The 18,860-nt window shown below is 32.2% G+C and overlaps 1 protein-coding gene across 1 annotated transcript; it reads right to left on the bottom strand.

Annotated features, from left to right (window-relative positions):
* Positions 1-3,448: 3,448 nt before the first annotated feature.
* On the bottom strand, positions 3,449-7,329 carry LOC114419849 (probable WRKY transcription factor 3). Its single transcript, XM_028385652.1, has 4 exons — positions 6,742-7,329; positions 4,584-5,170; positions 4,337-4,495; positions 3,449-3,887 (listed from the first exon to the last, which is right to left on the bottom strand). Exons 1-4 carry the CDS (start codon positions 7,306-7,308, stop codon positions 3,602-3,604), a joined length of 1,599 nt encoding a protein of 532 aa, XP_028241453.1. The 5' UTR covers positions 7,309-7,329; the 3' UTR covers positions 3,449-3,601.
* Between the last annotated feature and the right edge of the window lie 11,531 nt (positions 7,330-18,860).

Here is an 18,860-nt window from a genome sequence, read left to right as displayed (position 1 = left end):
TTGATTGTCAATAATTTTAACATCCTCTCATGAGTATATACTAAACTTTGAAATCAATATAACCTGAAATATCTTTTTCAAGTAATTCTCCCTAAACACATATGTTAAAAATATTTATTAATAATAATTTTTATACTGGATAGAATTATTAATAATTTATAGTCTATTATACTGTATGCGAGGAATAATTCCAATAAATGTAAAATCTTTATTAATATAAATTAAAATAACAATAAATACTATAAACATGGATTGATATTGGTCAAAAAAATCTTAAACGATGTCAGTCAAAATACAATCTTAAACGATGTCTACTAAAGTACATCATCAACCTATGTTAGTCATAAAAGTCCAATCCTTACTGATGTTGGTAAAAAAAAATACCATCAAATTCTTTAATTATTAAGTTAGATTAATTTTTTGATCGATTACGTATTAATACAAGGATTCATTAGATTTTAAAAATTAGTGGATGAATCATTAATCATCCATAAAATTAAATGGGTAAATCAAATCCATCATTTTTTTTAATGGATGGTGGATAAGTGAATTTATTTGTCATGCCAATCCTAGGTACTTAATAGCGACAATGTTTCTAAAGGAAGTACGAGGCAAGAGGACTCATCCAACAACACTTCAGCAAGGACAATACCACCTAGGATCCGTTAAATATGAAAACGGAAGCTATTGGGCATGCAATGCATCTTGTTGTTGTTAGAGGAATGAGTCATCACACCACACTATAAATAAGAATCTCATCCATTTTCAAAAAAAAATTTACTATCTATAGGAACTAGTGTGATGCTACGTGGTGGTGGCACAAAATGCAATAGAAGTGGGAATCAACGACAAAGAAGTGGTGGGCAAACATGAGCAGAAGTTTGTGGTGAACTAAACAAGAAATTGAAAATGAAAACAGAATTAAAACTAAAGTTTGTTAAAAAGTTGAAATTGAAAACTATTTTCAAAAAATATAAACAAGAAATGAAAATAGAAAATGTTTTTGCAAACCAAATACACCTTTAGACTTCTTTTATAAGATACTGGGCTTTTTTTAGGAGCTTGTTGAATTTTTCATCAAAAGGTTGAAGTTTTTGCTTTCAATGTCCTCTGAATCTTATCACTTACCTCACTATTTCCATTTGTAGAGGAGGCCTATAATGCAATGCCTCTTTTCTTTTTGTCAGATTCCTCATCCTGGGTAATCCTATTGAACTCCAATGCGTGCTCCCTTAACTTTTCGAAAAGAGTGGTTAAATTCATAGTGGTTAAATCCTTTGATTCCGCAATCGTTGTCACCTTAGGTTGTCATGTTCTATTTAGGAATTTTAGCACCTTGACATTAAGATCCTCCTTGTCAAATTGTTTACCTAAGCCAATAAGTTATTAACAATGTGAGTGAACCGTTTTTAAACATCAAAGATATTTTTTTTTAAGAAATAAACATCAAAGATAGTTACAGCATTTTTCATGCGATGCAAAACATTCCATACTCTTAGACTGGTGTGTGCTTCCTAGTCCTTTATGCATCAGTAGTTCCCTCGTGTGTGACTTATAGTGTCCCACGTTTCTTTTTTCAGATTTGTATCGAGAAGCTTTAAAGAACTCGTCATGTGTCAATGTGAATGTTATTATGTTTTTAGCCTTATAACCATATTGAGCCTTTCTTTTCTCATCCTCTGTTTAGTCCAGTTTTTCTCTTTTAACTCTCCTTTAACATCATGCTTAGGAATGTAAGGTCCATTTCAACAGCATTCCATACAGCTACAGAGGAGTGTTCAAAAAAATTGGTTCGGATTAAATCAAATTGTAACCGTACCTAAATCGAATTGATTTTTGTCCAAATGTTCAAGAAAAAATGAATACACTATTTTATAAAACCAATTCGATTAACCGAATTGTTTCTACAAAATCAATTCAGTTAATTGAATTGATTTTTATTTAAATATTTTTTATTTGGAAAAAATAATTCAAAAACTAGTTCGAAAACCAGTTCGAATCTGGTTCAACTAGCTTTTAGACTTAATTTAAAATTGGTTAAAAACTAATTCATTTTAGAACCAATTTTTTAAAATTCGTTCGATTTTAAATCAGTTTCTAAATTAGTCTGACTATTTAGATATAAAATCAAACCAATTAAAACAATTTAAAACCAATTAGATTCGATTTTTTTACCGAACTAGTTTTTGGACAACACTCTCTACATCAATTGGCTCAATAAAAAATTTCATTCTAATTTTTCGATAGGCAAAAAAGTACACTAAACCTACTCCATCACAGTAAAGTAAGAGCATCTGTTATCTTGTGTCTTTTCCTCTTGACCCTTGGTCTCATTATCAACGTGCGAAGGTGGCTGCATAGGCTACACAACAATGGCTGCTCGTGTTGAAAACTAGAAATATTCAATTCGTTTTGTGCTTCATTTCATTTTGTTACTTTGACATCAAATTTCTGAGTTGTATAGAACAAGTTTGTTGTGTTGTATAGTAATGCGGTGAGTTGAACATAATATTGTATAGGCAAAATTTCACTTTTGGTCCCCTAGTTTATCTCTAATTTTGGATTTGGTCTTCCTATAATTTAATTCACAAATTTGGTTTCCCAGTCTTATAAATCCCTGTACAATTGGTCCTAGAAGCCCGATTTAAACGTTGACTGTTAACCTCAGACGTTGACTGCCACGTGTCAACGTCTGAGTGGTTCTCTGTAAATGCTTCATTTTTTGTAGGTAAAATTGTACTTTTGGTCCCCCAGTTTTGCTACAATTTCGATTTTGATCCCCTTATAATTTAATTCACACATTTGGTCCCTCAGTTTTGTAAATTCCTTTATAAATTCAACCAAATTTCATTACTGGAGAAGTCGTATTTCAAATTTCAAACAAAAATATCATTGTCATACATAGACCACTTAAGTCGTATACACATAATACCACATGGGGGAGCAAAAAACGAAAAAAAAAAGGGGGGGGGGGGTTATTACAAAACCTGTTAAAGCAAGAGATTTGAAAATTTCGGACCTAGGCTGGGATTCATACGCCACTTTCTCAAGTTGAATAACCCCGAAATTGGGAGAGAGATAAAGAGTGATTTTTCTCTGGGTTCCAAGTGAGTGAAAAACTTGCGATAAAAAAGGAGTGCAAAATTTATCAAGGTCTATCATGTCTCTAGTACCAGTGGCTAAACCATTCAAAAGACCAATTTTGTAGGAACAATTTATAAAGGGATTTATAAAATTGGGGGGACCAAATGTGTGAATTAAATTAAAGAGGACCAAAATTAAAATTGGAGTAAAACTGAGGGACCAAAAATGTAATTTTACCTACAAAAAATGAAACCTTTACCGGAAACCACTTAGACGTTGACACGTGGCATTGACATGTGACAGTCAACGTCTGAGATTAACGGTCAATGTCCAAATCGGACTTCCAGGACCAATTTTGCAGAAATTTATAAAATTGAGAGACCAAATTTGTGAATTAAATTATAGGGGGACCAAATCCGTAATTGGAGATAAAGTGGGGGACCAATTTTACAATCTTGCCTATTGTATATATGTCGAATTATGAGAAAAAGATAGATTAGACTATGAACTAAGAAAACTATGTTATCTGCTCTTCCTTCAATCTTAGACTTCCCAAAGGTCGCTGTTCATTCCCCCGAACACCCCTACTGCTGAAACTATGCTTGTCGTCGGGTATGGCAATATTTTGTGCTTTTAGCTGTGATGCACTATTGTTGGCAAGTGTGTGGCTATTAGTCTTAGCTACCGGCACATCATGATTGTGTTTTCCTTCGTATGTTGTTAGGACAGCTTTAGGATCCATTGAAGCCCTCTCAACATGCTTCCGAACATTGCAACCTTGGGTTGCACATTTGTAATAGCTCCTACATATCATAAAAACATGCATCACCTTCTTTTCCTAGACAAGTCAAACAATAAAAAAGCAGAATAGTGGGAAAATTCGTGGAAATGTACACCATAATATATGGAGTATCATAATCTGAGTATGGTGAATAATTAAGCATTATGGGAATCAAATTTCTTGAAAGCTGTTATGGACAATGTTAGGAAATACAAGCTGATTAAAAAGGTGGGAGATACCTTCATTAACGATTCACAATCTAACAATTTAAATGAACTTTCATCATATCTAACTTAATGCCTTAAAACATTAAAGTATGAGGTCATCTCACTTGTATGTTGTTCAACTTGTTTATTCGTACTCAATCGTGTCTTCTTCTCTCATACTTGTTACTTTTAGCAATGATATTGCTCATCCATAATTATTACTTAAATATAAGCAATCAAAGTGTAGGGAGAAAACCAATATCACCTTGGATATGGGTTGCCTTTGACAACTTTCTGCCCATATTTGCGCCATCGATATCCATCATCTAAGAGATCCACTTCACTTGTTGTTTGCACAATGATTCTAGTCTCTGCTACAGTTCTATGTAAAGAGGCTGGATCCTGGAGCCTGACTTCTGTGTTTCTGCAGAATCATAAAACTTTCCAACATCACATAAAAGCAAATAATCACCCCAGTATGAACAGGTTTACACGAACTAATTAACCCTTACCTTCTCTTGGCATCAGGTTCATCATTTTTCTCATCTTCACTTTCATGATCACCTACTTCCTCACTATCACTTGTTCCTGACCCATGTTCACCTGTTGCCTGACTAGATTCTAGATCCATCTTAGACACTGAATTTATATTCGAAGTCTGTGTTTCTTTCGTGATCTTATTGGGATGAGGACGTTGATGATTGTGCTCTCCTTTATAGATAATTGCAGTCACATGACCTTCAAGAGAACGCTCAAGTTTTTTCTTGACAGGACAATTTGGATGTGTGCATTTGTAATAACTTCTTGAGAAGTCTCTACCTTTCACATGTTTTTGCCCATACTTCCTCCAATTGTAGCCATCATCATTAGGCTTATCAGCATTCACAGAAGAAGACTGCAATTTTTGTTCAGAGTGAGAATAATGAAGGGATTCTTTCACCCTAGTACTGGATCCTGTAGGAAACTGTGTCAAAGAGGTAGCAGACACTGCTGATATAGAGAATGGATGTTCAGAGTGAATTTGCACATTGAAGTGGGCTGGCACAGCCTGAGATGTGATCTGTGCTAGCATCTGCTGGTGTGTCATTCCAAATTGACCCTACATTACATGCTTTATAAGTCAAATTGTCAAGAGAATAAGGAAAGAAAATACTTTAGTTATAATAATGTTATCTTGCCAAAAAACCTTGGCTGTATTTTGCTGCATCACTTATCCTTTCATATTATGTTTTTCACTCATCCTTAATTTCATTTACAACAAGTGTATGTACATCTATCATCGTATCCTTTCATATTAGTTACTCATAGACCATATTTCAGCCAAAAGATTAGGTTGGAAGAAGTAATTCAGTTATGCTTTTAGAGAAATTATTACATAATTCAGATCATAATGCTTGTTGGTATTCATGTATGACGAAATCAAGTTTTATTAAATTTTTTATAAATTAAAAAATGACATGAAAATTAATTGAGATCATAGATAGATAATAATCTTAAATCATGTAGTAATTTCTCTTGTTTCTAGATAGGTGTCACACCAAATAAAAACATGTCTAAATAAATTTCTCCATAAATATTTCTAAGAAAAAATAAAAATAAAAATTAAAATTGAAATTAACTTCTTCATAGGTTAAAACTAACTTGTATAAAAGTTGATTTATAGAAACTTTTTTGTATTAACTTCTTCAAAAACTTATTTTTTACTTATGCATGAGTTAATTTTAATTTATGAATTTTTTTTTTCTTTTCAAGGAAAAAATTATTTAAAAAAAAACAACACCTCATGAATACCTTGTCAATAGCAAATACACGGAAGTTCAACCGTATATTCCTATAGTGGTAAATCTCCACCATAATAAAGATTTCCCCAAAAGGAATCCCATGCCCCTAATGAATGAAGTTTAAAGAACTCAAGAGTCGTAGATAGACAAAACTTTTATAATGAAAGTCATATTTATGAAAACCTATTCTCTAACTAGAAGTCTAGAATTCTAACGCAAAACCTATATAAACACACATTCTAATCACTTTTCTTGATTTAAAATTAATTTCATTAAATTAATTATACAAAAAACCTAGAACATCTAGAGTACATAATTACCAAAACTTTTAGAAAAATATTAATCAATGTCTTTAGAAACATTGATTAAAAAACTAAAAAGATAAATATTTTAATTGAAATGTATAGAATTATATTGCAGATGATTTTATTTATGTTATTATATAATTTTCACAATAAATATTTTTTTCTTTTTAATTCTTTAATCAATATCCTAAGAATAATGAGAAATAATTGCCAACTTTAGAACATGGACTTATATACAAACAAATATAACTAATTTCATACTGATTAAGAAAATTAATTTGATATTATTTAATTTTTTTAATCTCAATTAAGAAATAAAAATATTTTTAAAATATTTTTTTATTAAAATTTGTCATCATGAATAAAAAAATTATTAAAAATAAAATTAAAATTGAATAAAAAATATTTTAAAAATAATAATATTAAAAAACCAATATTAATTAAATTTATTTATATTTAAATTCAACTTACAAGTTCATTTTTATGCTTATACATAACTTCGAGAGGGAGTATTGCAATTAGTGTAGTGAGTATTAATGAGTTGTTGGTACAAATATAGCAAAATGAGATTATTATTGAGTTACTTGAGGAGAAGGTGAATCGATGAACCCATGTGGAAGGGTGAACGGGGTGGTGGGCATGGGCGAGGGTGCGGTGGGGTCCACCATGGCGCCGCCGAGGAGCTCCGAGAACGACTTGCACTCATCGCCGTCGCCGAAGAAGCTCGAAAGCAGAGTCATGGGACCGAGGCCACCATACCTGCAGCTGAAAACGCTCTCCGTGGAGACGCGTGGCCGGAGAGTGGTTCCGTGACGCGCCGCCGTCGAGGGTGGCGGTGCTTGCTCTCCTGCTCCCTCTCCATTTCTACCGCCAACCATCCACTTCGAATGAACCAAAGACTTCAACTTTTTCTTCTTTTTGTTTTTCGTTTCTCTCTCTTTTCTCTGTGCCTTTCTTGTCTGGAAACTAAACTGAAACTCTAATGAAAAAGTATCAAACCTTTTTGTTGTTATACGATGATTCTGGTTGGTTAGTTGGTTTGATTTTTGGGTTTCGTGGATCTCAACTCTCGATTTCAGCAAAAAGTCCACCCCTCTGATACGGGTGGAAAGAAAAATTAAAAATACATGTTCCCCATTTTCTCTTCTCATTCGCGTATCAACAACATTATACTAGTATACTTCATTTTTTAATTGTATAATGGAACTTACTTCACGTCTCAACATAATAATTATCGCATGGTACGTTATTTTAGACGGACGAAGAAAAAATAATAAATAAATAATTTTATAAATTAATTTTTTATCATCATTAATTCATTTTTAAATTTTGTAATTCTTGATTAATTTATAAAATATATAAATGAAAAAATAACTAATATTACATCACAAAATTAAAATTAAAATTATATTGAAACAAAAAAAATTTCTTCCATAATAATTATAAGAGTAAATAGTCATTTTTTTCACTGAATATTTAGAGGACTGACAAATTCGTGCTCATGTTAAAAATTTTAATTTTAGTTCCTGAAAGTAAAAAAATGTCGATCATTTGTTGTCCTTAATGAAAGAGTTTACATAACACAAAGGGATAAAAATGTCACATGTCAACATAGCTAATGAATATGTTAGATCAAAATGTTAATAAGTTTTCATTAGACCAAAATGTCACTCAGTTTTGATGGAACTAATTTGTTATATTTCAAATTTTGTTTCATTTCAAGATAAAATATAATTTAATCGTCATCTCCTCTCCCCTCCTTTTTTTATTGTTGCAAGTATAATATTACAATAAACATTTAAAAAAGGAAATAAAGCATAAATTAGAACAAACAATATTGATTAATAAACATAATATGTTAGTTACTCTTAAATTTGTAATTGTAATACTATGTTTATTAATCAATATTATGTTTATTATTATATTTGTTCTAATTTGTGTTTGTTTTCCTATATTTTTTAGGTGTTTATTGTAATGTTACACTTATAATAGTAAAAAAACGCGAGAGAAGATGAAGATTAAATTATATTTTATCCTTAAATGAAACGATATATGGATCTGACAAATTAATCCAATGAAAACTTATTGATATTTTAGGCAAATGAAAACCTATCGATGCTTTGGTCTAATTTATTCCGCAATCATGTTGCTAATTATTTTTGTGACATTTTCATTCATTTGTGTCACGTAGACGACAAAAATTGACACATGGATAGATTTATCATACTTTTTTTATTTCCAGAGACTAAAATTTGAATTTTTATATTTCGAAAATGAATTTATCATCACTCCATACATTTAAAAAAGAAAATGACAATTTATCCTAATTATAATTGGACAAAAAGAGTATCATTTTCTTTATTTTATAAGTATAAAACTCAACCAGAAAAACATTAATTGGCAATTTAAGTAAAAGCCACATACAACTTGGTTAAAATATTTATTTTGGATTCACGTTAAAATAATTGAGAATCACGTTAAAATAATTTTTTAATTTTAGCTAAATAATGGTATGTTTAATTTTATGTCGAAGAGTTAATTATGAAACTAAATTTGATTATAAATTGAAGTAATTTTAGGAAATTTATATTGAAAAACATTATACGAAAATTTATTACTAACTTAGTATAAATTACATTGTTTCAAACTTAAATTACATAATTAGTTTCATTCAAAATAATTATGTACCCAAAACATAATTACTTTCATTCAAATTAATTATGTACCCAATACATTAGGGAGAAAGTTTTCTTAATCATCATCACTCATGTGTGAGTAAATTTGCACTTTAATTCCTAATATTGTATAAGCACATTTATTTTAATCCTTAATATTGATGAAAAATATAATAAAAAATTAATGTGAATGAAATTTTAATTATTAAAGTAAAAAAAAACAAATAGAAAGAAAGTTGTATAAATTCGAGGACTAATTACAGCATCAGGTATTAAAATGAAAAAGTATTCTATGGAAGGTTCTCTTTCTTTCTCTCGTACGTTCATTTTACGTCCAAAAAACGGTAAATTATGGGTGTTTCTGATTACGATTTATGAGAGAGAAAAATAGAGAATGGGTCTAGCGTGTTGTAGGGTCATGAGAATTAGTGCATTGTCGATATTGACCCCGAAAGAATTTTGAAATTACTTGGGTTTGGTGGAGGTGCTCGAATGGTGTGTGGTGACGTGAGGGGCAGTTGCGAGAAGTGGATAGAGAAGTCAGTGACGTTGTGTTGTGTTTGTCTTTGCGAAGATAATAAAGACGAAACTCAAGTCACAAAAACTGACAAACACCTTTTTTCCACTATAATACTCAGATAGAGGAGCTTTGCCGCCACAAATCATAAAGTTGAGATAATTTTTTTATTCATTTATTTTATTTCTATGAAATACATGTTTTATTTTAATCTTTTACAGGTTTTTTTATATTTAATTTTAATTTATGTATTTTTTTTATTTTAATTTTCGTTGTCACACAACCATGTTAATTGAAAACATAACACTAAGAGTTCATTGATTTATTATATTATCAAGAAATTTAAGAAGTCACTGGCATTGAATTTTTATTTTATAAATCATTGTTGAACATAGTTAAAAAATGAATAAATTATGTGTCTTTCTCAAGGTTTAAAGAAATTATATATTTTTTCTTTTTTAAAACCTACACATGTTTTTTTTAAGATTTAAAAAAAGTTATGTATGTTTTTTTTTTTCTATTTTTAAAATTCACACAAAACCCTTAAATATTGTCTAAACATTTGACATTTACAAGTCATGTGTGTTGATAATTTTTGTTTAAAAAAACTAAAATATATTGTTCATCCTCATAAATATGAAAATGTTTAAAATTTATCATAGCAAAAAAAATTATCTTTTCGTACTCACAAAATTTAAATTTGTTACTTTTTTCCCAAAACTAGGTTCAAATATATCTAAACCTATATGTATGTTGTTGTAGAAAGTGTCAAGTTTTTCAAGTTTTTTACATCGTTTATATGTATAACCGATGTAGGAAAACTGAAAAAATTTGACATTTTCTACAATATCATACATGTAAGTTAGGATGTACCAAAACCTACATATAACTGATATAGAAAAGTTAAAAACCCGACACTTCTTACAACAACATACACATAGGTTCAGATGTACCCAAACTTAACTCCAAGCCAAAAAGTAATAGATTTAAATTTTGCGAGGATGAAAATAGACAAACTTTTTTGCAATTACAAATTCTAAACATTTCCCTATTTATGAGGACGAAAAAAATATTTTAGTCTTTTTATAATCCCCCGCGATGGAAAAAAAATATGGTACACTAAATATCAAATCTTTAAATCAACGATCAAGATAAGGAAAGACTACAATGGGATACATGCATCATTTTTTTTAAATCATGTCCCATTTACCAAACCCCGACAACCACTTCTCCCTCTCAACCTTAACTACTTTCCCTCTTTGTCGCTCCCTTCCCTCGTCGCAACCATCACCACCACAACCTTTTTCCTCTTCTCTAGCCATTCCCTCTGCCTTTCTTCCTTCTCTCCCTCCCATACTATGCCTTCATTGTTGTTGTTGTTGTCGGAGAGTTGTCGCACTCATTCCTCCACAATGTCACTGTCTGCTTGGCCTTCACATGTGACCATCAAAAACCAGAAATCACATATAACTTGATCATGACATTGTCAATGTGTGTCACACTCTGCCACAAAATTGCCATCGCCAAATTGAACACTTATCGATGGTACAAGCAAGTGCACCACGACGTCACCATTAACAACGACATATGCTCCGAGCTCAAATGTTTGTGTGGCATTGTGTGTAGGGGTGGGAATATGCTGGGCCACCTATAACACTCTTCTACCCCAAGATACATACACTTGTGATATTTGCTAAATACGTTTGTAGCAGAGTTCAATTAAAAAGATGTATCAACTTAAAAAAAAACACTTATTTTGCGGTAAGAGTATTGCATGTCAAATATTTGTAAACTTAAAGAAAACAGATCAATAAAAAAACGTAACTCCGTGTTAAACAAATCTTAACACTCTAAAGTCCATACAAACCATATTAAATAAAATATGGTGAAAAACTATTCATTAATTTAATCCTTAGATGAATAAATAAATAAAACTTGTGTCCCAATTTTATATTGTTTTAGAGCATCCTTAACCCTAAAATTAATAGTAATATAAAGTGAAGACCTAAGCCTTTCATGTAACATCATCATCATAACCTTATAGAGACTCACTTGTAAAAGTGACATTCAGTCTAAACACAAACAAGACAAACAGGCAGGGAGTGAGATACATCTCAGAATAAATTTAAAACATTAAGGAAGTCATAAAGATATGAGATACATTTATAAACAACTTCATTTCACAACACAAGCATGCATCATCCAAATCAAACATCCCATACACAAAGTCACACATGAAATGCGATTCACATTAGACTCGTAGACTCGTATGCATGTGCTATCATTTTGGAAAATGCTGTGAATTGCCACACAATGAGCAACCCAACACTATCATTCTTACCGAGATGATACAATCGATGACACATTAGGGTGTGTCAGTCTTACAAGGATAATCCAACACATGTGATCAACATGAACTTAAAGGAGATTCCAAACCGTTGCGCCCCAAGGTTAGAGTCATACGTCAACTCATTCATGATCTCCCCGGTTAGGTTCATAAACATCATTCACTTCAAAACACATATGCACAACATGATGCATGGTTTATAGATAATATGCACATGGTTTATTTTTGAACTCCCTTGGAGATTCCTATCCAACAGGGATTAGGTTCTCCTAACATTTTTTGCAACACATACGCATATCATAGCATATTACTTCACATATACTCGTGGACATCATGTATTCAATCGCAATATCAATCATGGGCATATTCACTCATTTACAGAAAAATATCATCACGTTACTTCATTTGTCAAATTATAAGTATAAACAACATGCAACGTACTACCACTCATCATGATATCAATATTACATACTCATTTTTCCTCCTATGTTACCATGACTTTTATAGAGTATAATAATCATGTCTAGAGTTGTACTAATCCTATTAAGTTGGTTCTTATCTTGTTAGAAAGATAAAACAGTTATCTACAACTTTTATGTTGACCTCAAAATACCTTTCAATCGTTTAGGAACCTAAAATTAGGAAATATACAAACTGATCACGAAATTTTGATAGCTTAACCTTTACTCACTAAAATTGAAATATTTGGAGTTATATAAATCTTTTTGAGTGAAATCAAATACCTTAGCTAGATAACATCCAAGGCTACAACTCTTATGAAGAACACAAAGTCTAATTCTATCATTAAGTAAACTTTTTGTGTTCTAAGTTAACATTTTTTATCAAAAAATCAGCACATGTGTCCAACATCAATTATCAAATTCAATTTCAAGAACATCAAAATGACAAAACATCAAAACATACAACAATCAAATTTATCCAAATTATAACAAAACAAAGTATTTCAAGGTATTCAAAACCCATCCAAGAAAATTAACTTGCTATAATCATAACCTAAGATCATATAATCTACTCCTGACTCATTACCACTCATACAACAAAAGAAAAGGATAAAATCCACTCCCTTTAACCTCAAATGAAGCAATTCTTTGACAAGGAAAAGGAAGACGATCTCATGACCACTACCAAGAATGCATTGATCCAATGGCTTCGTCCACCACGATCTCCATGACAACTCTTACTATGGCAAAAACTTGGTTATAATTTAAAATACAATCCCAAGCCGTCTAAATTCCCCGAGTTTGAAAACTCAAAGGAAAATATAAAAATATTGATTGGAGGGCTTAGTGTTATTTGCACCTAATGCTAAATCCACTTAATTCTTTGGTGCATATAAGGTTTGTTGGTCTCTTCTATATATATGGGAAGAAAGGGGTTCATGAAATTATTTTGTCTAATGTGGGCTTAGAGTGTTTTTCATTATCAAATGACCTACTTTAGAGTTAATTTTCTCTAAGATAGAAGTTGATTTTGGTTTCTAAGGTGTATGAATGAATTGTAATTTTTTCAGCAAGCTTTCCGATAATGCAAAAAATACATCAAACAACACTACAAAAAAAACATGTAAATTCGGTCGCTAAATCCTTAAATTCGGTCGCAAAAACTCTTAACCATCGAAATAGCGAATGAATCATGTACGTCGGGAAAAACCGTAGTCGCTAAGCCCTCAGCGACCGAATTTTTATTCGATTGCTATTTCGCCAAGAGTCGATGATTCATCATCAACATGGTGCTCAGTTTTTACATATATAACAACCGAAATAGCGACCGAAGTTTTCAATGACCTTTCATTTCGGTCGTAATTCAATTGCCGACGCTAGTTAACCATGAGGATCAAATTCAAATGCAAATTCGGTCACAAGTTGCGCCATGAACTGTGTGGTGGCTATTTCGATCGCTAACAAAGACTGAAGTTTTCTGGTCGCTAATTTCGGTCGCTAAATTGCATTTATCTAGTAGTGCAAACAACTATAACTTATTATGTGGTGTACATATCTAGGGTTGTCATCATAAAACTAACACTAGACTTAGATAACTTTTCAAGCATTTTAATTATAAAAAAGTTAATGTAATACTTTTCTAACACCAAATATAATATAATATAATATAATAAAAACGACAACAACAACAACAATAATAATAATATACACAAAATACACATATGTATAGGAACACACTATCACAACACAAATACATGCTTGAGACAAAACCAATAATAATAAATAATATTTACAAAAAATATAACAGAAGAATCCTGATAAGAATTCTTCTTATAGAATATTCCTAATACTCAAAACTTGGAGTGTTACATTGTCCGACAAGGACTTATGATTTTGCCTATTTAAAGTTTAGTCTGACCTAACTCATTTAATTAAAAGGTTAGGGTTGAGCTTTTAAAAAAACCTATTTAGTTAAATAGGATAAACTTAGCTTATAAAAAAAACCTATTAAGTCTTATCTGACCTGATTTGACTCGGTACACTTTATATTTAATTTAATATTTTGATAAGTTAATAATAATCTCATCATAAATAAAAGAAATCTTGAAAATGAAAAACTAATTGTTATTCAATTAAATTATAACATGAGTCTATGACTCTTAAGTTCTATTTCTACAATCTCATTTCATTGAACCTAAGTCAAGAAAGCAAAATTAGAAAGTAAAAACCCTGGCAACCTGCCTGTGTGACTTCATCTTCATCTGGTCTTCCATCGACTGACTTCACATTTTCCATCTTTGTTTTTCATTCTCACGTGGCAACAGGTATGTAACTCATCACTCACCTACATCTGCATAACAATATTATGTATTGTATTGGTTTTAATTTTTTATATATAGACATCCTTTTTTCTTCTTTTCAATGAATAAAATTGTAATGGCTTTGGAAGATCGGTGGATCGCATTGTCTTCTTTTTGTCTCCTTTTTATACATATAATACTGTACTTTTGTTGTTTTCCTAAAGGTTTCTTTCTTCCTACATTTGGACTTTAGTGCAAACGTGTACACCAACCAATAGATTTAGGAACTATACATTTTGCAACCTGATTCCATAATTCCAGCAACAAGTCATATTGTCCAAAGTGTAATATGTACGTACGTACGAGCTCTTGCTTATGAACCTTCATGCATCCATGTTAATTTTTTATTACAGTAGGTTTTGGTTTTAGGATAAATATATCGTTTTATTTTTTCTTTTTAATCTTAATATAAACTTATTTAATAGAAAAAGATTCAAATGTATGATAAAAAAAAATAGCATTTATTATATCAATTAAGTGCAGGGAAAATTTAGAACAAAAGAGAGTGATCTAATGAATACATTGGGCTCTTTTTACATTTCTTATTTAGGTGAAGCTTGATTTGTTATACTGTTATTTTTGTCCATTCCTCGATTGTGCTCTACAAGTTCCAAATTGATTTCAAAGTAATAATCTTTATGTGTGCAGAATATTAATGGTATTTTATGATAGGCTTGAATTTGTGTTTATAATCATAATTACATTGTGCTTTTTAGGGTCAAAGAATGGCTTCCCCATCTATTCCTGCAACTGCTAATGAGGTCAACACGGTGAATGCACATGTAGAAAATAACACACAACAGGGTGAAAAAGGACAAAGATCAAGTCAATGAAGATGTCATTAAGAGGAGAATAGGCAAAAAACATCAGCAGTTTGGAATGATTTTGAGGAAATTGGAACTTCCTGAAGGTTTAAAGAAAGCTGATTTCAAGTATTGTAAAGAGAAACTTGCTACTATGGTGGTAAAGGATCCTGCACTAGCCCTTTGAAAAGACACAATTGTATGGAAAAGAAGTTGCACACGGCTACACAAAAAAAGCAAACTGTCATCCCATTCCTTCTAATCATAGCAATCCATTTTTGATCCCGGGTGCTAGATACTCTAATGAGAAGATGAGGGAAATAATTGTCATTGTTATTATGGTTCATGAGGAACCTTTTAGTATTGTTGAGGATGAGGTTTGGATGTGGGCCCCCCATATGCTAAACCAGAATTTCAGAAGGTTTCTCGTAAAATAGCAAGTGTTGATTGCTTAACAGTATATGAGGCAGAGAAGGGACATTTGAAGACTTTGCTGGAAGGTGTAAATAAGATTAGCCTAACTACACATATGTGGAAATCAAGTCACCAAGTAGTTGAATATATGATCATTGCTGGTCATTTCATTGATGCAGTATGGAAACTTCAAAAGAGAGTTTTGAGTTTTGTGAAAGTGCGTCCTCCAAGGCGTGGAATAGATGTGGCTATTGCAATTTTCAAATGTTTAAAAGCTTGGGGGTTGAAAATAAGGTTTTTTCTATATCTGTTGATAATGCTTCTTATAATGATTCTTGCTTGAAAAATCTAAAGGATAACTTATCATCGAGTAGTAAGTTATTCTTGGATGGTGCTTTGTTTCATGTTAGATGTTGTGCACACATCTTGAATTTGTTAGTGCAAGATGGACTTAGTCAGATTAAGGAAAGCATTTCTAATGTTCGTGAAAGTGTGAAGTATATTAATCACGATGACGCAAGGTTGAATAGAAGGGTTTGAAAGATACAAAGCTTATTCTTGATTGCCTAAAAAGATGGATTTCCACATATCATATGTTGTCAACAGCCTCAAAATTTAAGATTGCCTTTGCAACTTACAAGGAAAGAGAGCCACATTAAATATTCTCCATCAGTTGAAGATTGAATCAAAGTTGAGAAAGTTTGCAACTTCTAACAATGTTTAATTCAGCAACTCATAATTTCAGGAAGTGACTATCTTACTGTGAATTTGTATCTTGAAGAAGTGTGGAGGGTGAAAAAGGTAATTGATGATGCGACTGAAGATAAAGATTTCTTCATGTGAGAAATGGCAGCTCCAACAAAGACAAAGTTTTACCAGTATTGGGGAGAGTGTAACCTGCTTATGGCTATTGCAAGTGTTTTAGATCCAAGGGTCAAATTTCACATTGTTGATATACGTTTCCCTTGATACATAAACATGAGCAGGTTGCTAAAGAGAATATAAAGAAGGTTCGAGAGTCATTGGAGAAGTTATATGATGAGTATGTGACTTTGAGTTTGGAAGAGTCATCCTCTATGGAAGTCGATAATGGTGACAATAATCCAACATCTTCCACCAGCAGTAACTCTTCATTTATGAGTGGATTTGACCAAATTTTGAGCATGGTGCGTGAAAAGGAAGCGGTTCCTCCAATGAAGTCAGAATTACATGCTTACCTTGATGAAGGAATTTATATTACTGATAATAAGAATGACTCGTTTAGCGCCTTAGAGTGGTGGAGGAATAACAACATGAAATATAAGGTCTTGCCAAAGATGGCAGCTGATATACTGGCTATTTCAATCTCAACTGTGACATCAGAGTTTACATTCAGTGTTGGTGATAGAGTCATTGATGAATATCGCTCTAGACTGAATGAGGAGTCTATTGGAACTCTCATTTGTGGGGGTGATTTGCTTCACCATAAGTATAGTTTTAAGAAAAAACCAAAGGTTGGAACTTATTGGCTTTAGATGGACATTTACTTATAATTTATTAACATCGTTATTTATAAAGTATTTTCAGTTTAGTCACATAATTTTATTTTTTATTTTGAAGGTGAATGACGAGGGACATGAAGAGATCTCTTTGTTTATGTTGCTTGCCACATCTTTTTTTTGTTGTCATTCTTGAATTGTGATTTTATCATTAGTCTACAATTTATGTCATTGGTATCAGACTATTAGTATTTTATGTCTTAAGACTATTTGGTCATGTAAGGCTTCAGCCCCTTTTGGTAGTGTTTTAAGACCATATTCTATTGTTGTGGAGTTTGTGTTGTCGGCAAATTGCCCTAACCAGTGCACTTTTTAAAACTTTCCCCAAATGGGGTCCTTTTGTAACTAATTCCGACATTGTGTTCTTTTTTACGTGAGCTGCATGCATTTTTCATGCAAACCGCCATTGCCAATAGCGATTTGGCTGCAACATGGCACGTGCCTGGGCAAATCGCCAGTACTGCTGGCGACTTCACGTGGAAGGGCATCTCGCCACTTGCATTGGCGAGTTCGTCACTGTTGTTGAAACCGCAGGTTTGACTAGAGAGTTTCGAAAATGGCAGGCCGGTGCAGGACGTGCGGGACGTGCAGGAAATTAGCATAGAAAATGTATCATATAAGCCTAAATTAGCATAGAAAATTTAAATATATTTAACTAAACCTAAACCTAATATTATTTAAAACTAAAACTAAAAATAAATCTACTATACAAAACTATAATTATCAAACTAAACTTAATTTATCATTTCTAACTAAAACTAACTTAAGATAGAAAACTAATAACATATATTACTAATTATCATCAGAATATAAATAAAATAAAAAACTTATTAAACAAACTTACTAAGTGAAAAAACTACAAATGGATTTGTTTCGGGGGAAAGCTTGCTCAAACACGAACACACCAATAGCTTCCTTCTTCTTTCCTGCGTTGATGGTCTCCGGTACACGAACACCAACAAGAGCTTCCTTCTTTTTTTCTGCGTTTTTTTCGCGTGAATGGTCTACGGGGGAAGGGGGGGATATAAGCAACTGAAATCGTTGTTGGGCTAGCGATTTACCCATCTCAAGCAAATCGCCAGTTTGACTGGCGATTCCCTAGTCCTCTGCGCGCTGCAACTGCTCAGTCTGCACCCTCCCTCGGAAATGGCTTCTGTGTCCTGCACGTCTTGCACCCTAGGCCTGCCATTTTTGAAACTCACCAGTCAAACCTGCAGTTTCAGCAACAGTGACAAACTCTCCAGTGCAAGTGGCGAGATGCCCTTCCACATGAAGTCGCCAGCAGTGCTAGCGGTTTGCCCAGACACGTGTCGTGTTGCAGCCAAATCGCTATTGGCAATGGCGGTTTGCTTGGAAACTGCATGCAACTCATGTAAAAAAGAACACCATGCCGGAATTAGTTCCAAAAGGATCCCATTTGGGGAATAAATTTTAAAAAGTGCTCTGGTTAGGGAAATTTGCCTACTTAGGACAGAGACTTTCCCTCTTCAATCTTTAGCATTGATCCTTGGCTTTATATTTCTTCTATTTTTGGCTTTGGCCTAACAATTGAGAATGCTTTACTTGTTGGCTTTGTCTTCATAAAAAC

This window comes from Glycine soja, chromosome 7 (assembly GCF_004193775.1).
Source record: "Glycine soja cultivar W05 chromosome 7, ASM419377v2, whole genome shotgun sequence".
NCBI lineage: Eukaryota > Viridiplantae > Streptophyta > Magnoliopsida > Fabales > Fabaceae > Glycine > Glycine soja.
The sequence above is the reverse complement of the archived record's forward strand: the minus strand, read 5'-3'. Positions and strand labels throughout refer to the sequence as shown.

Coding starts and splice junctions, on each gene's coding strand:
- LOC114419849 (XM_028385652.1), bottom strand. CDS start 7,308: ATGAGAAGAGAAAATGGGGAACATGTATTTTTAATTTTTCTTTCCACC. Junction 4,496..4,583: donor GAACCTGATGCCAAGAGAAG/GTAAGGGTTAAT, acceptor ATGATTCTGCAG/AAACACAGAAGTCAGGCTCC. Junction 3,888..4,336: donor AAAGGCAACCCATATCCAAG/GTGATATTGGTT, acceptor TATGATATGTAG/GAGCTATTACAAATGTGCAA.